Source organism: Cuculus canorus, chromosome 25, assembly GCF_017976375.1.
Source record: "Cuculus canorus isolate bCucCan1 chromosome 25, bCucCan1.pri, whole genome shotgun sequence".
In the NCBI taxonomy this organism is placed as follows: Eukaryota; Metazoa; Chordata; class Aves; order Cuculiformes; family Cuculidae; genus Cuculus; species Cuculus canorus.
Genome location: NC_071425.1, coordinates 6,033,037 through 6,059,927, shown reverse-complemented (window position 1 = coordinate 6,059,927; position 26,891 = coordinate 6,033,037). Strand labels below are relative to the sequence as shown.

Genomic DNA, 26,891 nt, shown 5'->3' with positions numbered 1-26,891 from the left:
CTGAGTCTCCCTCTCATTTTGGGTTGTTTGTCAGTCACCCTTTTGGAATGAGGCCAAGCCAGGAGTACGTGCTGACCACAGACCCGTGGGTTGCACAGGGCTGAATTCCCCTCCAGACAGGGCAGCTCCGTGTCTCCCCCAGGAAACCCATCCTCAAGCACTGGGCTGTGCCCAAGTCCACAGCTCCTGGCAGACCCAACGGCCATTGCCCTCAGCTCGGCCTTGTGGCACATCCTCAGGCACAGGAGTCTTGGGGCACCCAGGAGAGGCCTCACTTGGTGGGAAGGAATGTGCACCTTCCTGCAAAGGGAGCTGGAAACAACCTCACCAGATTTCCCCACCGCCATGTCTGATGTCTGCACAGGACTCCTGCAGCCCTTGGGGGCACATCTTCTGCCTGTGCTGACGTGTTCCTGACTGGGACATTGTTGCTCCTCTCATTGCAGTACTTGAAAGGATCCTCCGTGACCTAGTGGTCATCTCAGAAATGAGGAAATGGAATGGCAGCGTTGATGAACACCAAAACGCAACCTGTGCCACCAGGGAGGCTGTTTTGTTGTGAGGGTGACTGATGGAAAATGACTGCCTGCGTGCAGTGAGTGTGGGCCTGGGGCGGTGCAGGAGCAGTATAAAAGCAGGCCCTTCTCCTCACTCTCGCATCCACTCTTCTTGCCTCCTTCTCCTCAGGAACAAGGTGAGTTCGAAGCTCGTTGTCCTCTCCTCATTTCCTGCTCTTCCTTCCCTGGGATTTCTAAGCCCGTAGTGGTCCCTTTGTCTTACGGTGGCTCTTGGAGCTGCTGGCCATGACAGAGGGAAGGGGCAGAAATTCTTGTGAGGAGAGAAACCGGGGATGGGCTGTGATGCCAACTCAGCAGTGAGCTCTGTGGGGACCTTGCTGGGCTTGTTTGAAGTTGGTGGGTCTCTTTTGGGCTGATGGAAAGGGTCTCCCTCATGATGAGGTAACAAACCATTCCTCTCCCACCCCTCTTTCTCTGTTTGTCCCTGCTTCTCCCCCAGGTGCATCTCCAGCCCCAAGCCATGTCCTGCTACAACGCCTGCCTGCCCTGCCAGCCCTGCGGCCCGACCCCACTGGCCAACAGCTGCAATGAGCCCTGTACCCTGCAGTGCCAGGACTCCAGGGTTGTCATCCAGCCCTCCCCGGTGGTGGTGACCCTGCCCGGACCCATCCTCAGCTCCTTCCCACAGAACACAGCCGTTGGATCCTCCACCGGCGCTGCTGTTGGCAGCATCCTCAGTGATGCGGGAGTGCCCATCAACTCTGGGGGCTTCGGCCTCTCTGGCTTGTCTGGCTTTGGTGGCCGCTACTGTGGCAGGAGATGCTTCCCCTGCTAAAGGTGCTGACCATGGCTCTGGGGAAGAATGCAACAGACACCCAATATGATCACACCCTGGAGATGGAGCATGGGCTTGTTGCTTTGAGAGGAACTGAGCAATCCCAGCACCCCTTGCAAAAGGACAGGGAGAGCCTGGGCTCTCACAAATCACGGCCCATGACTGCCTTTCCCCTCTGCCACTCCCTCCTTCCCCTCCCGTGTCCTTGTTCTTATGTGTCCCCTGGGCTGTGAGCCCCACCAAGCCGGCCTAGGGAGGACCTGCTGCCCCCGCTCCCTCTGTGGGGCAGGCAGATGGACACCTGGTGACATCTCTGCTCCATAGCCTGGAGGGGAAGTCTTCTTTCTTCCATCAGCTCTGTCAGCACAGGGATTGCTGCTCAAGTTGAAATTGTTTCCCCCTGTCTTGACTCATTAAAGTTCTGATGCATCCCAGGCAGTGCTTCTGTCTCCTTGTTTTCTCTCCCAATTTTCTCTCAACATGTCCAGGGAGGGAGATGTTGCTTGGGGTGTTCTGGGAGGGGGTTGTTGGCCATGGCTGTGCAGTGGCCATGAGCACACGTTTGCTTTGAGTGTATGTCCATGCCTCAAGTTGGTTACCCTGAGGTTTCTGAATTCTTTGCGTTTCTGGGCTACACAGAATGATCGGAGGCTTTCAAATGACCAGAGCTACTCCAAAACTGATTTTAGGTGTCTCTTCAAGACATTGTCTTAAAGCTCAGCAAGCTTCAGCCTCTCCTGCACTGCCAAGTGCTCAAGACCCTTCACTTTCATGGCCCTTCTCTTGTGAACACCCATGTCTTGGTCAAGGTTGTTCTTCCACTGTGGCCCAGAAGTCACCCTTTTTCTTGATGATGTGAGGAAAATGCTGAGCACAGTGGGATCTCTGCTCCCATCCATCTTCTCTCCTGGCTTTGCTCTTCTAATCTCTCACTGGCTGTTAATGACAGCCGTAAGTTTCCAGGGGCAGGGCTGGCAGCTGGACCTCTGTGGGTGATGTTCCTGCCAAAGCCCCTTTCCCTGTCCCTGCTTTTGAGCTGCTGCATGTCTGGGGCTGAAGGATGAGTGTGGAGACAGGGCTGGCTGTTCCCAAGACAGCTGCCATTGGGGTGTCAGGGTGGACGCGTGTCATCTCACCCAGCTGGGTGCTGTAGCAGGTTTGTAAACCCACCCAGCTCTGGAGAACTCGTGGCCAGTTCTTGGAGACACTCAACCTGCACCCGCTGCCTCTCCTTTCCCGAGTGTCTTCCTGCCTCCCAAACCTGTGTGGTCCATTTATCAGGATTCAGCACTCACCAGCTGATTTCTCAATCTTGTGTCCCAGTGTGGTGGAGGGAGAAGTTTAAGGGCAAGACTACAAAATATGCTTTGTTGGAGATCGGGACTGTGAAGGGAAGGACAAAAGGCAAAAAACCCCAAGAGATGCAAAGCAATCCACCTCCTCCTCACAACAGCAGAGCCATGTCCAGTCAGTAAACAAAGAGCAGCTACTTTGGAAAGACAAATCACAATTCATTGCTGAGGGTGATATTCTGTGACGTAGAATAGACCTTCGCTTGATTCAGGTAGCCTGTCCGGCTTGTGTCCCCTCCCCGGTGATTGCTCATCCACTTCCTTTGCTGCCAGTGCAGAGAGAGGGATTGAGCACACCCTCAGCGAGTCTGTGTGTGACACCAAGCTGAGGGTGCAGCTGATACGCCTGAGAGAAGGGATGCAATCCAGAAGGATCATAGCAGCCCTGAGAGATGGTCCCATGTTAGACTGAGCAACTTCAACCAAGCCCAGTGTAACAGCCAGAAAGTCAACCGTGAACTGCGCTGCACTGAAATAGCGTGGCCAGCGCATCGAGTGAGGCAATTCTCTACCTATAGTGCACCTTCGAGATGCTCCAGTGGAGCTCCATGTCCAGTCTCAGCAGAAGAAAGACTTGGACCTCTTAGAGCAGGTCCAGGGAAGGACGGATGAATCACCCATGCAGCAAAGTAGGAGAAGGGCATTGGGGTCTTTCAGCCTGGAGAGAGGAAAGCTCTGGGGAGACATCATTGCAGCCTGTTCAGAGCTGATAAGAAAGAGTGGGAGGGACCTTTTATCAAGGCCTGTATTGATGGGATGAGGAGCAACAGTTTTGGAGCACAATGTGGATTGCACTTAAGGAAGAAATTTATGATGCTGAATAAAGTCTGACACTGGAAAAGGTGTCCTGAAGAATGATGGTATCTTTGGATGTGTTCAAGGTGTGATGGAAATTTGTGAAATGTGAAGCAGTGACATATCTCCTTGCCCATGGCCAGAGACTTGGAAGAGAGGATCTTTGAAAGTCTCTTACAATCCACCCCACTCTATGATTTAAGGACAATGTGGTTCTACACTAAGGCAGCTACTGCGCTGTGTTCCTCCCTTGGAAAATGCTGTGGTCAGGATGCCTTCTCTGTCCTCTCCTGGGAAGGCAATGCCTGTGTCCTGTCAATCCCTCATTCCCCCATAATGACTTGTGTCACCATGTTGAGTTTTCTGAAGGAAAATAAAATCTGTGCCCAATGAAGTGGATGGTTGTCATTGAGGGACATCAGGAAATCCCATCCCGAATGAAAAAGGCAGACAATTTCAGGAATGAGAAGATCACTCCATGCACGACCCGGCATAATCTACCCAAGCTTGTGTTGACAATAACTGACAGAAGCATCCCTAAGGACCTCCTCCCAGAATCATCTCTGAGTGACATCACCTTCTCTGGACATCCTGGGAGAGGAGCTGCAGGGGAAAGGATGAGACAGTAGCACAGACTGGGATGCATCAGATCTTTATTGAGTCAAAGGAAGGAAACGAGGCCGATGTGAGTGGAGACCTCAGTGCAGGCAGTGGCTTTAGCAGGGGAGGCACCTGGTGCCACAGTAGCGGCCGCCAAAGCCGGACAAGCCGGAGAGTCCAAAGCCCCCAGAGTTGATGGGCACTCCCGCATCACTGAGGATGCTGCCAACAGCAGCGCCGGTGGAGGATCCAACGGCTGTGTTCTGTGGGAAGGAGCTGAGGATGGGTCCGGGCAGGGTCACCACCACCGGGGAGGGCTGGATGACAACCCTGGAGTCCTGGCACTGCAGGGTACAGGGCTCATTGCAGCTGTTGGCCAGTGGGGTCGGGCCGCAGGGCTGGCAGGGCAGGCAGGTGTTGTAGCAGGACATGGCTTGGGGCTGGAGATGCACCTGGAGAGAGGTCAGGGGGAAGCAGAGAAGTGAGCTGGGGAAATGGGTGAAGAGCAGCCACTGTCAGACCACTATGAGAGAGACAAAAGATGAGGTGGAGAAGGGAGCTTTTGGTTGTGTCGGGAGACCCACTAACTTAACCTCCCCTCATCTCAAAGGAACCCTGAGAAGGAGATCCAAGCCCAGGCAGATCCAAAAGTACCCACAGCTGAGGAGACACCTCAGCCCAGCCACATACTCTGTCCGTCACAGACCTTTTGCCCCCTCCCTCTCTCATGAAAAATATCCCCAAATCCAGGCATAGGATGAAAGGGGCAGGAATGTGCTTAGAAATCCAGTGGAGGCAGAGGAGGAAGAGGAAAAGAAGAAGGAGGGGACAGGGTTTCAGACTCACCTTGTTCCAAGGGAAGTGGAGGCAACAGGAGTGAATGAGAGAGTGAGGAGAAGGGCTTACTTTTATACTGCTCCTGCACTGCCCCAGGCCCACACTCACTGCACGCAGGCAGTAATTTTCCAGCAAAGTCACCTGCACAGCATACAGCCTCCCTGATGACACAGGTTGGGTTTTGGTGTCCATTAATGCTGCCATTCTATTTCCCCATTTCTGACATGCTTAGTGTGCAATGCGGGTTCCTTTCATGTGCCAGGATGCGAGTCTCAAGGACTTCTCAGTTACAATCATTTCCCTATGGGCAGAAGGTGCCTCCTACATGGAGGAGGAGTATTGTGTAGGCAGAGTACTTTGGCTTTGGGGCAGTGATGTCTGATTGTTTGCAAACAACCCTGCAACAGGAGGTCCATGAGAGTGCAGGCATCGTGATGCCATGCACACAAGGGAGTTGGTTGGTGTCGCTGCAAGACCACTGTCAACTCCATTTGAAAGTGTCCGCAGTCAGGGAATGCATCTGAGCAAGGAAAGAAACCAAATGATCCTCCTGTCTGCAAAAATCCTTCAAGGAATGTGATGGAGCAAATCATCCTGGTAGTTGTTTGTCAAGATGAGAGGACAAGAAGGTGATTGAGACCAGTCATGGATTTACGGAGGAGAAAGCAGGCCTGACCGAGCTCACCATCTTCTTTGATGGTGTGCCTTGCACTGGAGGGTTAGGAGCAGTTTTTGTGCAGCAAAAGTTGATGATCTCACCTAAACAAGGCGTTGGATGTTATCTGCTCTGACAGTCCTTACTGATGACACAGAGGCTTGGAAAGAGGGCAGCGGAGGTATTGAAATTTGGCATGGCTGGTAGTCTGCCAGGGCTTGATGTGTAGTTTGCACCTGGACCCACTCTCTCACAGGGACAACACGTGTTCTGAGTGGGGTCAGCAGAGTTTCTCTGCCATTCAGACAACCTCCAGGGTGGGAGGTATCGCACCTTGAACGAGTCTGCAGATACCACACAATTGCAGAGGCAGGAGAGGATCACTATGGCAGAGAGATGTTGTGCTTTAAAGAAAGAGCCTATTGCAGCACTAATGACTGCGGACTGAAGTATGCTGAGGTCTTGAAACTGCTGTGATCGATCAGCCCACAGGGGCAGAATCAGCCTTGAGGAAAGACTTGGCCAGTGGAAGGCAATGGACGCACGGACCTCATCTTCCTGCACAAAGAGACCAGGCTGTGTCGAGGAGCTGTCCTGAATGCTCCGTGCAGTGAAAGAAAGGACAGCAGAAAACATCTCCACCTCTGAGTTGCAGGCCATGTGTCCTCTCCCAGCATTAGGGCTATAGCATGCCCCTTTCCCATGTGCCAGAGGATTCCTCTGCCTGGAATAAAACCCAATATCTTTGGCAGGGTAAGGAACCTTGCACAAGCTCTAAAGAAGCAAGGCCTGCCAGGACCCTGCAGTGCCACACATCTGAGGATGCTCAGCAAGGGGATGCCCTCAGACCACATCTAGGAGGTGATGAACTTCCCTGCCCTGCAGACAGCAAAGGCAGATGGGAGGCAATGCAGCAGGGAAAGAAAATGCCTTCAGTAGGCAAGATTCCTGGGACAGTCTCTCCCAACCCCTGCTGAGTCTCCCTCTCATTTTGGGTTGTTTGTCAGTCACCCTTTTGGAATGAGGCCAAGCCAGGAGTACGTGCTGACCACAGACCCGTGGGTTGCACAGGGCTGAATTCCCCTCCAGACAGGGCAGCTCCGTGTCTCCCCCAGGAAACCCATCCTCAAGCACTGGGCTGTGCCCAAGTCCACAGCTCCTGGCAGACCCAACGGCCATTGCCCTCAGCTCGGCCTTGTGGCACATCCTCAGGCACAGGAGTCTTGGGGCACCCAGGAGAGGCCTCACTTGGTGGGAAGGAATGTGCACCTTCCTGCAAAGGGAGCTGGAAACAACCTCACCAGATTTCCCCACCGCCATGTCCTGATGTCTGCACAGGACTCCTGCAGCCCCTGGGGGCACATCTTCTGCCTGTGCTGACGTGTTCCTGACTGGGACATTGTTGCTCCTCTCATTGCAGTACTTGAAAGGATCCTCCGTGACCTAGTGGTCATCTCAGAAATGAGGAAATGGAATGGCAGCGTTGATGAACACCAAAACGCAACCTGTGCCACCAGGGAGGCTGTTTTGTTGTGAGGGTGACTGATGGAAAATGACTGCCTGCGTGCAGTGAGTGTGGGCCTGGGGCGGTGCAGGAGCAGTATAAAAGCAGGCCCTTCTCCTCACTCTCTCATCCACTCTTCTTGCCTCCTTCTCCTCAGGAACAAGGTGAGTTCGAAGCTCGTTGTCCTCTCCTCATTTCCTGCTCTTCCTTCCCTGGGATTTCTAAGCCCGTAGTGGCCCCTTTGTCTTACGGTGGCTCTTGGAGCTGCTGGCCATGACAGAGGGAAGGGGCAGAAATTGTTGTGAGGAGAGAGACCGGGGATGGGCTGTGATGCCAACTCAGCAGTGAGCTCTGTGGGGACCTTGCTGCGCTTGTTTGAAGTTGGTGGGTCTCTTTTGGGCTGATGGAAAGGGTCTCCCTCATGATGAGGTAACAAACCATCCCTCACCCACCCCTCTTTCTCTGTTTGTCCCTGCTTCTCTCCCAGGTGCAGCTCCAGCCCCAAGCCATGTCCTGCTACAACACCTGCCTGCCCTGCCAGCCCTGCGGCCCGACCCCACTGGCCAACAGCTGCAATGAGCCCTGTACCCTGCAGTGCCAGGACTCCAGGGTTGTCATCCAGCCCTCCCCGGTGGTGGTGACCCTGCCTGGACCCATCCTCAGCTCCTTCCCACAGAACACCGCTGTGGGATCCTCCACCGGCGCTGCTGTTGGCAGCATCCTCAGCGATGCGGGAGTGCCCATCAACTCTGGGGGCTTCGGCCTCTCTGGCTTGTCTGGCTTTGGTGGCCGCTACTGTGGCAGGAGATGCTTCCCCTGCTAAAGGTGCTGACCATGGCTCTGGGGAAGAATGCAACAGACACCCAATATGATCACACCCTGGAGATGGAGCATGGGCTTGTTGCTTTGAGAGGAACTGAGCAACCCCAGCACCCCTTGCAAAAGGACAGGGAGAGCCTGGGCTCTCACAAAGCACGGCCCATGACTGCCTTTCCCCTCTGCCACTCTCTCCTTTCCCTCCCGTGTCCTTGTTCTTATGTGCTCCCCTGTGCTTTGAGCCCCACCAAGCCGGCCTAGGGAGGACCTGCTGCCCCCGCTCCCTCTGTGGGGCAGGCAGATGGACACCTGGTGACATCTCTGCTCCATAGCCTGGAGGGGAAGTCTCCTTTCTTCCCTCAGCTCTCCCAGCACAGGGATTGCTACTCAAGTTGAAATTGTTTCCCCCTGTCTTGACTCATTAAAGTTCTGATGCATCCCAGGCAGTGCTTCTGTCTCCGTGTTTTCTCTCCCAATTTTCTCTCAACATGTCCAGGGAGGGAGATGTTGCTTGGGGTGTTCTGGGAGGGGGTTGTTGGCCATGGCTGTGCAGTGGCCATGAGCACACGCTTGCTTTGAGTGTATGTCCATGCCTCAAGTTGGTTACCCTGAGGTTTCTGAATTCTCTGCTTTTCTGGGCTACACAGAATGATCGGAGGCTTTCAAATGACCAGAGCTACTCCAAAACTGATTTTAGGTGTCTCTTCAAGACATTGTCTTAAAGCTCAGCAAGCTTCAGCCTCTCCTGCACTGCCAAGTGCTCAAGACCCTTCATTTTCATGGCCCTTCTCTTGTGAACACCCATGTCTTGGTCAAGGTTGTTCTTCCACTGTGGCCCAGAAGTCACCCTTTTTCTTGATGATGTGAGGAAAATGCTGAGCACAGTGGGATCTCTGCTCCCATCCATCTTCTCTCCTGGCTTTGCTCTTCTAATTTCTCACTGTCTGCTAATGACAGCCGTAAGTTTCCAGGGGCAGTGCTGGCAGTTGGACCTCTGTTGGTGAGGTTCCTGCCAAAGCTCCTTTCCCTCTCCCTGCTTTTGGGCTGCTGCATGTCTGGGGCTGAAGGATGAGTGTGGAGACAGGGCTGGCTGTTCCCAAGCCGGCTGCCATTGGGGTGTCAGGGTGGACGCGTGTCATCTCACCCAGCTGGGTGCTGTAGCAGGTCTGTAAAGCCACCCAGCTCTGGAGAACTCGTGGCCAGTTCTTGGAGACACTCAACCTGCACCCGCTGCCTCTCCTTCCCCGAGTGTCTTCCTGCCTCCCAAACCTGTGTGGTCCATTTATCAGCATTCAGCACTCACCAGCTGATTTCTCAATCTTGCGTCCCAGTGTGGTGGAGGGAGAAGTTTAAGGGCAAGACTACAAAATATGCTTTGTTGGAGATTGGGACTGTGAAGGGAAGGACAAAAGGCAAAAAAACCCAAGAGATGCAAAGCAATCCACCTCCTCCTCATAACAGCAGAGCCATGTCCAGTCAGTAAACAAAGAGCAGCTACTTTGGAAAGACAAATCACAATTCATTGCTGAGGGTGATATTCTGTGATGTAGAATAGACCTTTGCTTGATTCAGGTAGCCTGTCCGGCTTGTGTCCCCTCCCCGGTGATTGCTCATCCACTTCCTTTGCTGCCAGTGCAGAGAGAGGGATTGAGCACACCCTCAGCGAGTCTGTGTGTGACACCAAGCTGAGGGTGCAGCTGATACGCCTGAGAGAAGGGATGCAATCCAGAAGGATCATAGCAGGCCTGAGAAATGGTCCCATGTTAGACTGAGCAACTTCAACCAAGCCCAGTGTAAAACCCAGAAAGTCAACCATGAACTGCGCTGCACTGAAATAGCGTGGCCAGCGCATCGAGTGAGGCAATTCTCTACCTATAGTGCACCTTCGAGATGCTCCAGCGGAGCTCCATGTCCAGTCTCAGCAGAAGAAAGACTTGGACCTCTTAGAGCGGTCCAGGGAAGGACGGATGAATCACCCATGCAGCAAAGTAGGAGAAGGGCATTGGGGTCTTTCAGCCTGGAGAGAGGAAAGCTCAGGGGAGACATCATTGCAGCCTAAGCAGAGCTGATAAGAAAGAGTGGCAGGGACCTTTTATCAAGGCCTGTATTGATGGGACGAGGAGCAACAGTTTTGGACCACAATGTGGATTGCACTTAAGGAAGAAATTTATGATGCTGAATAAAGTCTGACGCTGGAAAAGGTGTCCTGAAGAATGATGGTATCTTTGGATGTGTTCAAGGTGTGAGGGAAATTTGTGAAATGTGAAGCGGTGACATATCTCCTTGCCCATGGCCAGAGACTTGGAAGAGAGGATCTTTGAAAGTCTCTTACAATCCACCTCACTCTATGATTTAAGGACAATGTGGTTCTACACTAAGGCAGCTACTGCGCTGTGTTCCTCCCTTGGAAAATGCCATGGTCAGGACACCTTCTCAGTCCTCTCCTGGGAAGGCAATGCCTGTGTCCTGTCAGTCCCTCATTCCTCCATAATGACTTGTGTCACCATGTTGAGTTTTCTGAAGGAAAATAAAATCTGTGCTCAATGAAGTGGATGGTTGTCATTGAGAGACATCGGGAAATCCCATCCCGAATGAAAAAGGCAGACAATTTCAGGAATGAGAAGATCACTCCATGCACGACCCGGCATAATCTACCCAAGCTTGTGTTGACAATCACTGACAGAAGCATCCCTAAGGACCTCCTCCCAGAAACATCTCTGAGTGACATCACCTTCTCTGGACATCCTGGGAGAGGACCTGCAGGGGAAAGGATGAGACAGTAGCGCAGGCTGGGATGCATCAGATCTTTATTGAGTCAAAGGAGGGAAAGGAGGCCGATGCGAGTGGAGACCTCACTGCAGGCAGTGGCAGTCCGGCTTCGGCAGAGGCTACTGTGGCAGGAGGTGCTTCCCCTGCTAAAGATGCTGACCATGGCTCTGGGGAAGGTCCCCATGGACACTCAGTATGGTCCCACATTTGGGACGGGGCATCAGTTTGTAGCTTTGAGAGGAGCTGAGCAACCCCACCACCCCTTGTAACAGGACAGGGCCAGCCTGGGCTCTCAAAAAGCATGGTCCGTGCCTGTCTTTCCCCTCTGCCATTCTCTCCGTTCCCTCCCATGTCCTTGTTTTCTTGCGCTCCCCTGGGCTGTGAGCCCCATCAAGGCAGTCTAGGGAGGACCTGTGGCCCTACTGCCTCTGTGGGACAGACAGATGGACACCCGGTGGCATCTCTGCCACAGCCCTGAGGTGAATTCGCCTTTCTTTCCCTAGTTCTCCCTACGCAAGGATCGCTAATCAAATTGAAATTGTTTCCCCCTGTCTTGACTCATTAAAGTTCTGATGCATCCCAGCCAGTGCTTCTGTCTCTGTGTTTTCTCTGCAGATGTTGTCCCAACATGTCCAGGGACAGAGATGTTGCTTGGGGTTGTTCTGGGAGGGGGTTGTTGGTCATGGCTGTGCAGTGGTCATGGACACACATGCTTGCTCTGAGTGTACTCATCTACGCACCAGGTGGGTGACTCCACTTTCTGAATTCTCTGCATTTCTGATGCAGACAGAATGATTGGAGACTTTTAAATGAACAGAGCTAATCCAAACATGAATTTAGAAGTCTCTGCAAGAAAATGGTCTTCTCAAAGCTCGGCAAGCTTCAGCCTCTCCTGCCCCGCCAAGTGCTTGAGACCCCTCACTTTACTGGCCGATATCCTGTGAACACCTATGACTCGGTTGTTCTTCCACTACAGCCCAGAACTCACCCTTTTTCTTGATGATGTAAGGAAAATGCTGAGCACAGTGGGATCCTCGCTCCCATCTATCTCCTGGCTTTGCTCTTCTCGTCTTGCCCACACTTTTGATGACAGCCCTTGGTTTCCAGGACCAGAGCTGGCAGTTGCACCTCTGTGGGTGAGGTTCCTGCAAAAGCCCCCTTCCCTCACCCTGCCTTTGGGCTGCTGCTTGTCAGGGGCTGAAGGATGTGCGGGGAGACAGGGATGGCTGCTGCCAAGCCAGGGGCCACTCGAGGCTTGGGGTGGACACGTGTCATCTCACCCAGCTGTGTGCTGCATCAGGTCTGTAAACCCACCCTGTTCCTCGCCAGCACTTGCAGACACTCAGCCTCCACCCACTGCCTCTCCTTCCCTGAGTGTCTCTCCGCCTCCTAAACCTGTGTGGTCCATTTATCAGCACAGACCACTCATCAGTTCATTGCTCTATCTTGTGTCCCACTGTGGTGGAGGGACATGTTTAAGGGCAAGACTACAAAAAATCCTTGGGTGGAGATTGGGAGAGTGAAGGGACAAAAGACAAAAGAAAACCCAGGACATGCAAAGCAATTCACCTCCTCCCCACAACAGCAGAGCCAGTAAACAAAGAGCAGCTACTTTGGAAAGACAACTCACAGTTCATTGCTGAGTGTGATATTCTGTGACACAGAATAGACCTTTGGTAGAGTCAGGTACCCGTCCTGCTCGTGTGTCATCCCCACCCTGCTGCTTGCCCATCCCTTTCCTCCACAGGAGGGGATACACAGTGGAGAGAGAGGTGGACTTGTCACAGCCCAGATGCTTCAGCAGCAACGCCTGAGGAGAAGCTGGGCCTGATGGACAGGGGCTCTGAGAATCCATAGTTGTCTCACTCACCTGTAAGTGACGGGTAGCCAGAGACAATTTGATGGCATTGAAAGAGGTACAGTCAACAACTCAAGGCTGAAGAGGAAACTAGTGATTGGTGGTGTCCTTCCAGGGTCCATACTTGGACCAGTACTGCTCAACACCTTCCTCAAGGACAGAGAGAGAGAGATTGAGCACACCCTCAGTGAGTCTGTGCGTGACACCAAGCTGAGGGTGCAGCTGATACGCCTGAGAGAAGGGATGCAATCCAGAGGGATCGTAGCAGGCCTGAGAGATGGTCCCATGTTAGACTGAGCAACTTCAACCAAGCCCAGTATAACTGCCAGAAAGCCGACCATAAACTGGTCTGCACTGAAATAGCGTGGCCATAGGTCAGGGGAAGCAAGTCTGTACTTACAGTGTACCTTCAAGACACTCCCATGGAACTCCATGTCCAGCCCAGCACAAGAAAGACTTGGACCTCTTAGAGCAGGTCCAGGGAAGGATGGATGAATCATCCATTCTACAAAGTACGGGAAGGGCATTGGGGTCTTTCACCCTGGAGAAAGAAAGGTTCAGGGGAGACATCATTGCAGCCTGGTCAGAGCTGGCAAGAAAGATTGGGAGTGGCTATTTATCAAGACCTGTATTGATGGGACGAGGAGAAACAGTTTTGGACCACAAAGGGGTCGATGTGGACTAGACATAACGAAGACATTTATGATGATGAAGGTGGTCAGACACTGCAAAACGTTTCCTGGAGAATGCCAGGATGGCCCATCATTATAAATCTCCAAGGTCAGGTGTGATGGAACTTTGTAAAACGTGAAGCAGTGACAGCTCTCCCTGCCCATGGCCAGAGAGTTGGAACAGAGGATCTTTGAAAGTCTCTTGCAATCCACCTCACTCTATGATTCGATGACAATGTGGTTCTATGCTAAGACAGCCACTGCCTTCTATTCATCCCGTGGACAATGCTATAGTTGGGATGGGTTCTCCGGCCTCTCCTGGGAAGGCAGTGCCTACATCATGTCAATGCCACATTCCCTCCTGATGATTTGTGTCACCATGTTGAGTTTTCTGAAAATAAAATCTGTGCCCAATGAAGTGGATGGTTGTCATTGAAGGACATCGGGATATCCCATCCCAAATGAAAAAGGCAGACAATTTTAGGAATGAGAAGTTCAGTCCACGCACGACTTGGCATAATCTATGAAAGCTTGTGTTGACAAACATGACAAATCCATCCCTATCAATCTCTTCCCAGAACCACCCCTGAGTTACATCTCCTTCTCTGGACATCCTGGGAGAGCACCTACAGGGGAAAGGATGAGACAGCAGTGCAAGCTAGGATGCGTCAGAACTTTATTGAGTCAAAGGAGGGAAACGAGGCCGATGCAAATGGAGATCTCACTGCAGGCAGCAGCTTTAGCAGGGAAGGCACCTGGTGCCACAGTAGCGGCCACCGAAGCCGGACAAGCCGGAGAGTCCAAAGCCCCCAGAGTTGATGGGCACTCCCGCATCACTGAGGATGCTGCCAACAGCAGCACCGGTGGAGTTTCCCACGGCGGTGTTCTGTGGGAAGGAGGTGAGGATGGGTCCGGGCAGGGTCACCACCACGGGAGAGGGCTGGATGACAACCCTGGAGTCCTGGCACTGCAGGGTACAGGGCTCATTGCAGCTGTTGGCCAGTGGGGTCGGGCCGCAGGGCTGGCAGGGCAGGCAGGTGTTGTAGCAGGACATGGCTTGGGGCTGGAGATGCACCTGGACAGAGGTCAAGGGAAGCAGAGCAGTGAGCTGGGGAAATGGGTGAAGAGCAGCCACTGTCAGACCACTATGAGAGAGACAGAAGATTAGCTGGAGAAGGGAGCTTTTGGTTGTGTCGGGAGTCCAACTGGCTTCACCTCCCCCTCATCTTAAGAGAGCCCTGACAAGAAGGCAAAGCCCAGGCAGATCAGACAGTACCCATAAGACAAGAGACACCTCAACCAGACACCACCTTTCTCCTTCCAACATCTTCTGCCCTCTCCCTCTGCCATGACAAACATCCCCAAACTCAAGCACAGGACAAAAGGGGCAGGAACATTTTCAGAATTCCAGTGGAGGAAGAAGAGATGGAAGAGACAGAGCATCGCACTCACCTTGTTCCCAAAGAGATGGAGGCAAGAGCAGTGGATGAGAGAGTGAGGAGATGTACCTGCTTTTATACTGCTCCTGTACCGCCCCAGGCCACCACTCATTGCATGCAGGTGGTAATTTTCCAGCAGAGTCACCTCCAAAACAAAACAGCCTCCCTGGTGGCACAGGTTGTGGTTTGTGTCCATCAACGCTGTCATTTCATTTCCTCGTTTCTGACATGCTTGGTCTGCAATGCAGTCTCCTTTCATGTGCCGGGATGAGAGTCCTCAGAATTTCCCACTCTGAAACACATCACTGAGACCCTGAGGCAGGAGGGGCTCCAAGTGATGGGGCTGTGAACCCTGGAGGGGAGAAGGCGCCGGGACATGTTTTTAGCAATGAGGGGGACTCCTAGCCAGTGAAAGGACAGGAGGTGATTGACACATGCTGATATGTGGGAAATTCCACAAAAACATGGGAATGACTTTGTTAGTATGAAGGTGGTCAAGAGGGGCTATGGCTGTCCAGGCAGATGGTGGGATTTCTAGGTTGTGGGTATGAGAACCTGACAGGGCTTGGCCCTCAGCATCCTCTCAAGTCTGACTCTGCTTTGGGCAGGAGAGTGGCACTCAAGGATCTCCAGGTCTCCCTTCCAGCCTCAAGGTACCAGAGATTGTGTCATGGGCAAAAGACGGGGAAGGCACAGCTGACCCTAAAAAGAACAGGTAGGGAGGGCTGCAATGAAGGGCAGCCATGGCTGTCACACCTGAGAAACACTGGAGTTCAAGACCGGAGGAGAGAAGGGATGCGAGTAACAGAGCACAGCCCCTGGGCTCCAGGCACGCTGACTCCAGCCTCGTTACGCAGCTGGGAGGTTGGATGCCATGGAGGCGGATGTGCAGTGCAACAGAGCTCAGCAGAGCTGGCAGCACCTGAGGCACTTCATGGCCCAAGAGCAAGAAGGGTCCAGAACAACACAGAGGGAAACAAGGAGGGCCGTGGAGGTTGGAAGGGAATGGACACTTGGGCCTCCTCTCCCTGGTCAAAGAGTTTGGGTTGCAGGGAGGAGCTCTCCTGAATGCTGTGTGCAGGAACTGAAAGGGGAGCAGAAGACACCTTCCTGGCAGCTGGGACTCATCCTTGGGTCCCATGCAGGACCATCTGGTCCCAGGCACTAAGGCTTCAGTGCACCTCCCTTCCTATACACGAATAGCCTGCCCAGCCTGGAAAAGAACCCAGCACCGCTGCAAAGGGAAGGAACCTTCCTGCATTTCCCCAACAAGTGAGGATGCCCGGACCCTGCAGTGTCCTGTGCCTGGGGATGCTCGGAAAGTGGATGTAATTAGAGGGACAGAGAGTACAAAAGCAGCTCTCAGGTGACACCAGGGAGGTGAAGCACAAGCCTGCCCTGCAGACATGGAGGGAACTGGGACTCATCCCGGGAGGACAAGGCAGTGCCTTTAGTCGACAAGATTCCTGGGAAAGACTCTCCCCACCTGTGGTGAATCACGCTCTTCTTTGGGGTTTGCGTCGTGTCAGGCTTTTGGGGCGAGGCCAAGGCAGGAGTGTGCACTGGCTGCAAACTCATGACAACACTGAGCTGAGTTCCCCTCCGGCAAGGGCACCTCCATGTCCCAAAAGGTAACCTGTGCCATCAGGGAGGCTGTTCTTTTGTGGAGGTGACTCTACTGGAAAATTATTGCCTGCATGCAGTGAGTGTGGGCCTGGGGTGGTGCAGGAGCAGTATAAAAGCAGGGCCTTCTCCTCACTCTCTCATACACTCCTCTTGCCTCCATCTCCTCGGGAACAAGGTGAGTGTGAAGCACTATCTGTCTTCCTCCACCTCTTCCTCCTCAGGATTTCTCAGTGCACTTCCACCCTTTTGTCCTATGATGGATGAAGGGACTCCTTATCATGAGAGAGGGAAGAGAGCAAAACCTGTGACATGGAGATGGGCTGGGGCTTGGCTGAAATGAGCACTGGGCTTGGAGAGACTCTCCTTGAGGTTTTCCCTTTTGTTGGGGAACTTTTGCTTTAAGGGAAGAAGAAAACTTGAGTCTCTGTACAACAACTAAAGTTCTCATCTCCCGCTCAGCCTGTCATGGCTCTTTCCAGGTGGGATTACAGGCTGCTCTTCACTCACCCCTCATGCCCTTTTTCCCCTGTTTGTCTCCCAGGTGCATCTCCAGCCCCAAGCCATGTCCTGCTACAACGCGTGCCTGCCCTGCCAGCCCTGCGGCCCGACCCCACTGGCCAACAGCTGCAATGAGCCCTGTACCCTGCAGTGCCAGGACTCCAGGGTTGTCATCCAGCCCTCCCCGGTGGTGGTGACCCTGCCCGGACCCATCCTCAGCTCCTTCCCACAGAACACCGCCGTGGGATCCTCCACCGGCGCTGCTGTTGGCAGCATCCTCAGTGATGCGGGAGTGCCCATCAACTCCGGGGGCTTTGGACTCTCCGGCTTGTCTGGCTTCGGCAGAGGCTACTGTGGCAGGAGATGCTTCCCCTGCTAAAGCTGATGACTGTGGCCCCGGGGAAGTCCCCATGGACACGAAATATGATGTTCCACACTTTAGATGGAGCATGGGCTTGTTGCTTTGAGAGGGGCTGAGAAACCCCAGCACTCCTTAGAAAACGACAGGTAGAGCCTGGGCTCTCACAAAGCACGGCCCATGACTGCCTTTCCCCTCTGCCACTCTCTCCTTTCCCTCCCGTGTCCTTATTCTCTTGTGCTCCCCTGGGCTGTGAGCCCCACCAATCCAGCCTAGGGAGGACCTGCTGGCCCTGCTCCCTCTGTGGGGCAGGCAGATGGACACCTGGTGACATCTCTGCCCTACATCCTCTGGGGGAAGTCTCCTTTCTTCCCTCAGCTCTCCCGGCACAGGGATTGCTACTCAAGTTGAAATTGTTTCCCCTGTCTTGACTCATTAAAGTTCTGATGCATCCCAGGCAGCGCTTCTGTCTCCGTGTTTTCTCTCCCGATTTTCTCTCAACATGTCCAGGGAGGGAGATGTTGCTTGAGGTTGTTCTTAGAGGGGGTTGTTGGCCATGGCTGTGCAGTGGCCATGATCACATGCTTGCTTTGAGTGTACATCCACGTCTCAGGTGGGTGACCCTTAGCTTTCTGAATTCTCTGCTTTTCTGGGCTACACAGAATGATCGGAGGCTTTTAAATGACCTTTTTCTTGATGATGTGAGGAAAATGCTGAGCACAGTGGGATCTCTGCTCCCATCCATCTCCTGGCTTTGCTCTTCTAATCTCTCACTGGCTGCTGATGACAGCCGTAAGTTTCCAGGGGCAGTGCTGGCAGTTGAACCTCTGTGGGTGAGGTTCCTGCAAAAGCCCCTTTCCCTGTCCCTGCTTTTGGGCTGCTGCATGTCTGGGGCTGAACGATGAGTGGGGAGACAGGGCTGGCTGCTCCCAAACCAGCTGCCATTGGGGTGTCAGGGTGGACGCGTGTCATCTCACCTCACTATGTCCTGCAGCAGCTCAGCAGCTCTCCTTCCTGGGCTGCAAGGCTCTTGGCAGTCTTTGGTGCTGGTCACTGCACTGCTCTGGAGAGCTCCTGGTCAAACTTTGGTGGATACAGGTACTCGTCCTGCTTGGGTCTCCTCCCTGGTGCTTGCCCATCCCTTTCCTCCACAGCAGGGGACGCACAGTGGAAAGAGAGATCTGGACTTGTCAGAGCCCAGATGCTTCAACAGCAACTACTGAGGAGAAGCTGGGCCTGATGGACAGAGGCTGTGAGAATTCATGGTTGTCTCGCTCACCTGTAAGTGGCAGGTACCCAGGAACACTTTGGTGGCATTGAAAGAGGTACAGTCAACAGCTCAAGGCTGAAAAGGAAACTGGCAATCGGTGGCATCCTTCCAGGGTCCATACTTGGACCAGTACTGCTCAAGACCTTCCTCGAGGACAGAGAGAGAGGGATTGAGCACACCCTCAGTGAGTCTGTGCGTGACACCAAGCTGAGGGTGCAGCTGATACGCCTGAGAGAGTGGATGCAATCCAGAGGGATCGTAGCAGGCCTGAGAAATGGTCCCATGTTAGTCTCAGCAACTTCAACCAAGCCCAGTGTAACAGCCAGAAAGCCAACCAGAAACTGCACTGCACTGAAATAGCGTGGCCAGCAGGTTGAGAGGGGCAATTCCCTGCTTGTAGTGTACCTTTGAGAGACTCCCTTGGAGTTCCGTGTCCAGCCCCAGCACAAGAAAGACTTGGACCTCTTAGAGCAGATCCAGTGAAGGACGGATGAATCACCCATCCTACAAAGTACGGGAAGAGCATTGGGGTCTTTCAGCCTGGAGAAAGGAAGGCTCAGGGCAGACATCTTTGCAGCCTGGTCAGAGCTGGCAAGAAAGGCTGGGAGGGACCTTTTATCAATGTCTCTATTGATGGGATGAGGAGCAACAGTTTTGGACAACAAAGGGGTAGATGTGGACTGGACATAGGGAAGACATCTATGATGATGAAGGTGGTCAGACACTGCAAAACGTTTCATGGAGAATGCTGGGATGTCCCATCTTTATATATTTCCAAGGTCACGTATGATGGGACTTTGTATAACATGATGCAGTGACAGCTCTCCCTGCCCATGGCCAGAGAGTTGAAACAGAGGATCTTTGAAAGTCTCTTGCAATCCACCTCACTCTATGATTTGATGTTAATGTGGTTCTATGCTAAGTCAGCCACATCTCTGTGTTCCCGTCTTGAACAATGCTATGATCAGAACGAGTTCTCCAGCCTCTCCTGGGTAGACAGTGCTTATATCATGTCAATAGCACATTCCCTCCTTACTACTTTGTCACCATGTTGAGTTTTCTGAAGGAAAATAAAATCTGTTCTCAATGAAGTGGATGGTTGTTACTGAATGGTATCGGGAAATGCCATCCGAACTGGAAAAAGACAGACAAATTCCTGAATGAGAAGATCAATCCAGTCAAGACTTGGCATAATCAGCAGAAGCTTGTGTTGACAATCAGTGACAGAAGCATCCCTAACAACCTCCTCCCAGAAACATCTCTGAGTGACATCACCTTCTCTGGACATCCTGGGAGAGGAGCTGCAGGGGAAAGGATGAGACAGTAGCGCAGGCTGGGATGCATCAGAACTTTATTGAGCCAAAGGAGGGAAACGAGGCCGATACGAGTGGAGACCTCACTGCAGGCAGTGGCTTTAGCAGGGGAGGCACCTTTTTCCCCTGTTTGTCTCCCAGGTGCATCTCCAGCCCCAAGCCATGTCCTGCTACAACACCTGCCTGCCCTGCCAGCCCTGCGGTCCGACCCCACTGGCCAACAGCTGCAATGAGCCCTGTACCCTGCAGTGCCAGGACTCCAGAGTTGTCATCCAGCCCTCTCCCGTGGTGGTCACCCTGCCCGGACCCATCCTCAGCTCCTTCCCACAGAACACCGCTGTGGGAAACTCCACCGGTGCTGCTGTTGGCAGCATCCTCAGTGATGCGGGAGTGCCCATCAACTCTGGGGGCTTCGGCCTCTCCGGCTTGTCTGGCTTCGGCAGAGGCTACTGTGGCAGGAGATGCTTCCCCTGCTAAAGCTGCTGACCATGGCTCTGGGGAAGAATGCAACAGACACCCAATATGATCACACCCTGGAGATGGAGCATGGGCTTGTTGCTTTGAGAGGAACTGAGCAACCCCAGCACTCCTTACAAAAGGACAGGGAGAGCCTGGGCTCTCACAAAGCAGGACCCATGAGTGCCTTTCCCCTCTGCCACTCTCTCCTTTCCCTCCCGTGTCCTTGTTCTTATGTGCTCCCCTGTGCTTTGAGCCCCACCAAGCCGGCCTAGGGAGGACCTGCTGGCCCTACTGCCTCTGTGGGGCAGGCAGATGGACACCTGGTGACATCTCTGCTCCATAGCCTGGAGGGGAAGTCTCCTTTCTTCCCTCAGCTCTCCCGGCACAGGTATTGCTACTCAAGTTGAAATTGTTTCCCCCTGTCTTGACTCATTAAAGTTCTGATGCATCCCAGGCAGTGCTTCTGTCTCCTTGTTTTCTCTCCCAATTTTCTCTCAACATGTCCAGGGAGGGAGATGTTGCTTGGGGTGTTCTGGGAGGGGGTTGTTGGCCATGGCTGTGCAGTGGCCATGAGCACATGCTTGCTTTGAGTGTATGTCCATGCCTCAAGTTGGTTACCCTGAGGTTTCTGAATTCTCTGCTTTTCTGGGCTACACAGAATGATCGGAGGCTTTCAAATGACCAGAGCTACTCCAAAACTGATTTTAGGTGTCTCTTCAAGACATTGTCTTAAAGCTCAGCAAGCTTCAGCCTCTCCTGCACTGCCAAGTGCTCAAGACCCTTCACTTTCATGGCCCTTCTCTTATGAACACCCATGTCTTGGTCAAGGTTGTTCTTCCACTGTGGCCCAGAAGTCACCCTTTTTCTTGATGATGTGAGGAAAATGCTGAGCACAGTGGGATCTCTGCTCCCATCCATCTTCTCTCCTGGCTTTGCTCTTCTAATCTCTCACTGTCTGCTAATGACAGCCGTAAGTTTCCAGGGGCAGGGCTGGCAGTTGGACCTCTGTGGGTGAGGTTCCTGCCAAAGCTCCTTTCCCTGTCCCTGCTTTTGAGCTGCTGCATGTCTGGGGCTGAAGGATGAGTGTGGAGACAGGGCTGGCTGTTCCCAAGCCGGCTGCCATTGGGGTGTCAGGGTGGACGCGTGTCATCTCACCCAGCTGGGTGCTGTAGCAGGTCTGTAAAGCCACCCAGCTCTGGAGAACTCGTGGCCAGTTCTTGGAGACACTCAACCTGCACCCGCTGCCTCTCCTTCCCCGAGTGTCTTCCTGCCTCCCAAACCTGTGTGGTCCATTTATCAGGATACAGCACTCACCAGCTGATTTCTCAATCTTGTGTCCCAGTGTGGTGGAGGAAGAGGTTTAAGGGCAAGACTACAAAATATGCTTTGCTGGAGATTGGGACTGTGAAGGGAAGGACAAAAGGCAAAAAAAAACAAGAGATGCAAAGCAATCCACCTCCTCCTCACAACAGCAGAGCCATGTCCAGTCAGTAAACAAAGAGCAGCTACTTTGGAAAGACAAATCACAATTCATTGCTGAGGGTGATATTCTGTGACATAGAATATGCCTTTGCTTGATTCAGGTAGCCTGTCCGGCTTGTGTCCCCTCCCCGGTGATTGCTCATCCACTTCCTTTGCTGCCAGTGCAGAGAGAGGGATTGAGCACACCCTCAGCGAGTCTGTGCGTGACACCAAGCTGAGGGTGCAGCTGATACGCCTGAGAGAAGGGATGCAATCCAGAAGGATCATAGCAGGCCCTGAGAGAAGGTCCCATATTAGACTGAGCAACTTCAACCAAGCCCAGTGTAAAACCCAGAAAGTCAACCATGAACTGCGCTGCACTGAAATAGCATGGCCAGCGCATCGAGTGAGGCAATTCTCTACTTATAGTGCACCTTCGGGAGGCTCCAGCGGAGCTCCATGTCCAGTCTCAGCAGAAGAAAGACTTGGACCTCTTAGAGCAGGTCCAGGGAAGGACGGATGAATCACCCATGCAGCAAAGTAGGAGAAGGGCATTGGGGTCTTTCAGCCTGGAGAGAGGAAAGCTCAGGGGAGACATAACTTCAGCCTGTTCAGAGCTGATAAGAAAGAGTGGGAGGGACCTTTTGTCAAGGCCTGTATTGATGGGATGAGGAGCAACAGTTTTGGACCACAATGTGGATTGCACTTAAGGAAGAAATTTATGATGCAGAATAAAGTCTGACACTGGAAAAGGTGTCCTGAAGAATGATGGTATCTTTGGATGTGTTCAAGGTGTGATGGAAATTTGTGAAATGTGAAGCGGTGACATATCTCCTTGCCCATGGCCAGAGACTTGGAAGAGAGGATCTTTGAAAGTCTCTTACAATCCACCCCACTCTATGATTTAAGGACAATGTGGTTCTACACTAAGGCAGCTACTGCGCTGTGTTCCTCCCTTGGAAAATGCCATGGTCAGGACACCTTCTCCGTCCTCTCCTGGGAAGGCAATGCCTGTGTCCTGTCAATCCCTCATTCCCCCATAATGACTTGTGTCACCATGTTGAGTTTTCTGAAGGAAAATAAAATCTGTGCCCAATGAAGTGGATGGTTGTCATTGAGGGACATCGGGAATTCCCATCCCGAATGAAAAAGGCAGACAATTTCAGGAATGAGAAGATCACTCCGTACACGATCCGGAGTGATCTACACAAGCTTGTGTTGACAATCACTGACAGAAGCATCCCTAAGGACCTCCTCCCAGAAACATCTCTGAGTGACATCACCTTCTCTGGACATCCTGGGAGAGGAGCTGCAGGGGAAAGGATGAGACAGTAGCACAGGCTGGGATGCATCAGAACTTTATTGAGTCAAAGGAGGGAAAGGAGGCCGATGCGAGTGGAGATCTCACTGCAGGCAGCAGGTTTAGCAGGGGAGGCACCTGGTGCCACAGTAGCGGCCGCCGAATCCGGACAAGCCGGAGAGTCCAAAGCCCCCGGAGTTGATGGGCACTCCCGCATCACTGAGGATGCTGCCAACAGCAGCGCCGGTGGAGTTTCCCACGGCGGTGTTCTGTGGGAAGGAGGTGAGGATGGGTCCAGGCAGGGTCACCACCACCGGGGAGGGCTGGATGACAACCCTGGAGTCCTGGCACTGCAGGGTACAGGGCTCATTGCAGCTGTTGGCCAGTGGGGTCGGGCCGCAGGGCTGGCAGGGCAGGCAGGTGTTGTAGCAGGACATGGCTTGGGGCTGGAGATGCACCTGGACAGAGGTCAAGGGAAGCAGAGCAGTGAGCTGGGGAAATGGGTGAAAAGCAGCCACTGTCAGACCACTATGAGAGAGACAAAAGATGAGGTGGAGAAGGGAGCTTTCCATTGTGTCGGGAGTCCCACTGGCTTCATCTCCCCCTCATCTTAAGAGAGCCCTGACAAGAAGGCAAAGCCCAGGCAGATCAGACAGTACCCATAAGACAAGAGACACCTCAACCAGACACCACCTTTCTCCTTCCAACATCTTCTGCCCTCTCCCTCTGCCATGACAAACATCCCCAAACTCAAGCACAGGACAAAAGGGGCAGGAACACGTTCAGAAATCCAGTGGAGGAAGAAGAGATGGAAGAGACAGAGCATCGCACTCACCTTGTTCCCAAGGGGATGGAGGCAAGAGGAGTGGATGAGAGAGTGAGGAGATGTACCTGCTTTTATACTGCTCCTGCACTGCCCCAGGCCACCACTCATTGCATGCAGGTGGTAATTTTCCAGCAGAGTCACCTCCAAAACAAAATAGCCTCCTTGGTGGCACAGGTTGTGGTTTGTGTCCATCAACGCTGTTATTTCATTTCCTCGTTTCTGACATGCTTGGTCTGCAATGCAGTCTTCTTTCATGTGCCGGGATGAGAGTCCCCAGAACTTCCCACTCTGAAACACATCACTGAGACCCTGAGGCAGGCGGGGCTCCAAGAGATGGGGCTGTGAACCCTGGAGGGGAGAGGGCGCCGGGACATGTTCTTAGCAATGAGGGGGACTCCTAGCCAGTGAAAGGACAGGAGGTGATTGACACATGCTGATATGTGGGAAATTCCACAAAAACATGGGAAAGACTTTGATAGTGTGAGGGTGGTCAAGAGGGGCTATGGCTGTCCAGACAGGTGGTGGGTTTTCTAACTTGTGGGCAGTGAGGACCTGACAGGGCTTGGCCCTCAGCATCCTCTCAAGTCTGACTCTGCTTTGGGCAGGAGAGTGGCACTCAAGGATCTCCAGGGCTCCCGTCCAGCCTCAAGGTACCAGAGATTGTGTCATGGGCAAAAGATGGGGGAGGCACAGCTGACCCTAAAAAGAACACGCCCCTCCTCTCCTTGGTCAGAGTTTGGGTTGCAGGGAGGAGCTCTCCTGAATGCTGTGTGCAGGGACTGAAAGGGGAGCAGAAGACATCTTCCTGCCAGCTGGGACTCATCCTTGGGTCCCATGCAGGACCATCTGGTCCCAGGCACTAAGGCTTCAGTGCACCTCCCTTCCTATACACGAACAGCCTGCCCAGCCTGGAAAAGAACCCAGCACCGCTGCAGAGGGAAGGAATCTTCCTGCATTTCCCCAACAAGTGAGGATGCCCGGACCCTGCAGTGTCCTGTGCCTGGGGATGCTCGGAAAGTGGATGTAATTAGAGGGACAGAGAGTACAAAAGCAGCTCTCAGGTGACACCAGGGAGGTGAAGCACAAGCCTGCCCTGCAGACATGGAGGGAACTGGGACTCATCCCGGGAGGACAAGGCAGTGCCTTTAGTCGACAAGATTCCTGGGAAAGACTCTCCCCACCTGTGGTGAATCACGCTCTCCTTTGGGGTTTGCCTCGTGTCAGGCTTTTGGGGCGAGGCCAAGGCAGGAGTGTGCACTGGCTGCAAACTCATGACAACACTGAGCTGAGTTCCCCTCCGGCAAGGGCACCTCCATGTCCCAAAAGGTAACCTGTGCCATCAGGGAGGCTGTTCTTTTGTGGAGGTGACTCTGCTGGAAAATTATTGCCTGCATGCAGTGAGTGTGGGCCTGGGGCGGTGCAGGAGCAGTATAAAAGCAGGGCCTTCTCCTCACTCTCTCATACACTCCTCTTGCCTCCATCTCCTCGGGAACAAGGTGAGTGTGAAGCACTATCTGTCTTCCTCCACCTCTTCCTCCTCAGGATTTCTCAGTGCACTTCCACTCTTTTGTCCTACGATGGATGAAGGGACTCCTTATCATGAGAGAGGGAAGAGAGCAAAACCTGTGACATGGAGATGGGCTGGGGCTTGGCTGAAGTGAGCACTGGGCTTGGAGAGACTCTCCTTGAGGTTTTCCCTTTTGTTGGGGAACTTTTGCGTTAAGGGAAGAAGAAAACTTGAGTCTCCGTACAACAACTAAAGTTCTCATCTCCCACTCAGCCTGTCATGGCTCTTTCCAGGTGGGATTACAGGCTGTTCTTCACTCACCCCTCATGCCCTTTTTCCCCTGTTTGTCTCCCAGGTGCATCTCCAGCCCCAAGCCATGTCCTGCTACAACACCTGCCTGCCCTGCCAGCCCTGCGGCCCGACCCCACTGGCCAACAGCTGCAATGAGCCCTGTACCCTGCAGTGCCAGGACTCCAGGGTTGTCATCCAGCCCTCTCCCGTGGTGGTGACCCTGCCTGGACCCATCCTCAGCTCCTTCCCACAGAACACCGCCGTGGGATCCTCCACCGGTGCTGCTGTTGGCAGCATCCTCAGTGATGCGGGAGTGCCCATCAACTCCGGGGGCTTTGGCCTCTCTGGCTTGTCTGGCTTCGGTGGCCGCTACTGTGGCAGGAGATGCTTCCCCTGCTAAAGGTGCTGACCATGGCTCTGGGGAAGAATGCAACAGACACCCAATATGATCACACCCTGGAGATGGAGCATGGGCTTGTTGCTTTGAGAGGGGCTGAGCAACCCCAGCACTCCTTACAAAAGGACAGGGAGAGCCTGGGCTCTCACAAAGCACGGCCCATGACTGCCTTTCCCCTCTGCCACTCTCTCCTTTCCCTCCCGTGTCCTTGTTCTCTTGTGCTCCCCTGGGCTGTGAGCCCCACCAATCCAGCCTAGGGAGGACCTGCTGGCCCTGCTCCCTCTGTGGGGCAGGCAGATGGACACCTGGTGACATCTCTGCCCTACAGCCTCTGGGGGAAGTCTCCTTTCTTCCCTCAGCTCTGTCAGCACAGGGATTGCTACTCAAGTTGAAATTGTTTCCCCTGTCTTGACTCATTAAATTTCTGATGCATCCCAGGCAGTGCTTCTGTCTCCGTGTTTTCTCTCCCGATTTTCTCTCAACATGTCCAGGGAGGGAGATATTGCTTGAGGTTGTTCTTAGAGGGGGTTGTTGGCCATGGCTGTGCAGTGGCCATGATCACATGCTTGCTTTGAGTGTACATCCACGTCTCAGGTGGGTGACCCTGAGGTTTCTGAATTCTCTGCGTTTCTGGGCTACACAGAATGATCGGAGGCTTTTAAATGACCTTTTTCTTGATGATGTGAGGAAAATGCTGAGCACAGTGGGATCTCTGCTCCCATCCATCTCCTGGCTTTGCTCTTCTAATCTCTCACTGGCTGCTGATGACAGCCGTAAGTTTCCAGGGGCAGAGCTGGCAGTTGGACCTCTGTGGGTGAGGTTCCTGCCAAAGCCCCTTTCCCTGTCCCTGCTTTTGGGCTGCTGCATGTCTGGGGCTGAACGATGAGTGGGGAGACAGGTCTGGCTGCTCCCAAACCGGCTGCCATTGGGGTGTCA

The 26,891-nt window shown here is 53.3% G+C and overlaps 8 protein-coding genes across 8 annotated transcripts; 5 read left to right on the top strand and 3 right to left on the bottom strand.

Moving 5' to 3' along the window:
- The first annotated feature begins 556 nt into the window (after positions 1-556).
- Positions 557-1,787, top strand: LOC128854556 (feather beta keratin-like). Its single transcript, XM_054088473.1, has 2 exons — positions 557-694; positions 1,018-1,787. The coding sequence occupies exons 1-2, from the start codon at positions 572-574 to the stop codon at positions 1,351-1,353; spliced, it is 459 nt and encodes a 152-aa protein (XP_053944448.1). The 5' UTR covers positions 557-571; the 3' UTR covers positions 1,354-1,787.
- A 2,349-nt stretch (positions 1,788-4,136) lies between these two features.
- Positions 4,137-4,969, bottom strand: LOC128854613 (feather beta keratin-like). The gene is made up of 2 exons (XM_054088668.1): positions 4,947-4,969; positions 4,137-4,552 (listed from the first exon to the last, which is right to left on the bottom strand). Exon 2 carries the CDS (start codon positions 4,529-4,531, stop codon positions 4,217-4,219), a length of 315 nt encoding a protein of 104 aa, XP_053944643.1. The 5' UTR covers positions 4,532-4,552; positions 4,947-4,969; the 3' UTR covers positions 4,137-4,216.
- A 2,168-nt stretch (positions 4,970-7,137) lies between these two features.
- LOC128854612 (feather beta keratin-like) lies at positions 7,138-8,071 on the top strand. Its single transcript, XM_054088667.1, has 2 exons — positions 7,138-7,260; positions 7,584-8,071. Exons 1-2 carry the CDS (start codon positions 7,138-7,140, stop codon positions 7,917-7,919), a joined length of 459 nt encoding a protein of 152 aa, XP_053944642.1. The 3' UTR covers positions 7,920-8,071.
- A 5,798-nt stretch (positions 8,072-13,869) lies between these two features.
- Positions 13,870-14,860, bottom strand: LOC128854611 (feather beta keratin-like). Its single transcript, XM_054088666.1, has 2 exons — positions 14,663-14,860; positions 13,870-14,285 (listed from the first exon to the last, which is right to left on the bottom strand). The coding sequence occupies exons 1-2, from the start codon at positions 14,855-14,857 to the stop codon at positions 13,950-13,952; spliced, it is 531 nt and encodes a 176-aa protein (XP_053944641.1). The 5' UTR covers positions 14,858-14,860; the 3' UTR covers positions 13,870-13,949.
- A 295-nt stretch (positions 14,861-15,155) lies between these two features.
- LOC128854488 (feather keratin 1-like) lies at positions 15,156-17,603 on the top strand. The gene is made up of 3 exons (XM_054088048.1): positions 15,156-15,174; positions 16,245-16,450; positions 16,817-17,603. The coding sequence occupies exons 1-3, from the start codon at positions 15,156-15,158 to the stop codon at positions 17,150-17,152; spliced, it is 561 nt and encodes a 186-aa protein (XP_053944023.1). The 3' UTR covers positions 17,153-17,603.
- Positions 17,604-19,859: 2,256 nt separating this feature from the next.
- On the top strand, positions 19,860-20,623 carry LOC128854565 (feather keratin 1-like). The gene has a single exon (XM_054088539.1). It carries the CDS (start codon positions 19,877-19,879, stop codon positions 20,189-20,191), a length of 315 nt encoding a protein of 104 aa, XP_053944514.1. The 5' UTR covers positions 19,860-19,876; the 3' UTR covers positions 20,192-20,623.
- Positions 20,624-22,981: 2,358 nt separating this feature from the next.
- LOC128854487 (feather beta keratin-like) lies at positions 22,982-23,952 on the bottom strand. The gene is made up of 2 exons (XM_054088047.1): positions 23,770-23,952; positions 22,982-23,392 (listed from the first exon to the last, which is right to left on the bottom strand). The coding sequence occupies exons 1-2, from the start codon at positions 23,950-23,952 to the stop codon at positions 23,057-23,059; spliced, it is 519 nt and encodes a 172-aa protein (XP_053944022.1). The 3' UTR covers positions 22,982-23,056.
- A 310-nt stretch (positions 23,953-24,262) lies between these two features.
- LOC128854486 (feather beta keratin-like) lies at positions 24,263-26,392 on the top strand. Its single transcript, XM_054088045.1, has 3 exons — positions 24,263-24,281; positions 25,051-25,256; positions 25,623-26,392. The coding sequence occupies exons 1-3, from the start codon at positions 24,263-24,265 to the stop codon at positions 25,956-25,958; spliced, it is 561 nt and encodes a 186-aa protein (XP_053944020.1). The 3' UTR covers positions 25,959-26,392.
- The last annotated feature ends 499 nt before the right edge of the window (positions 26,393-26,891 follow it).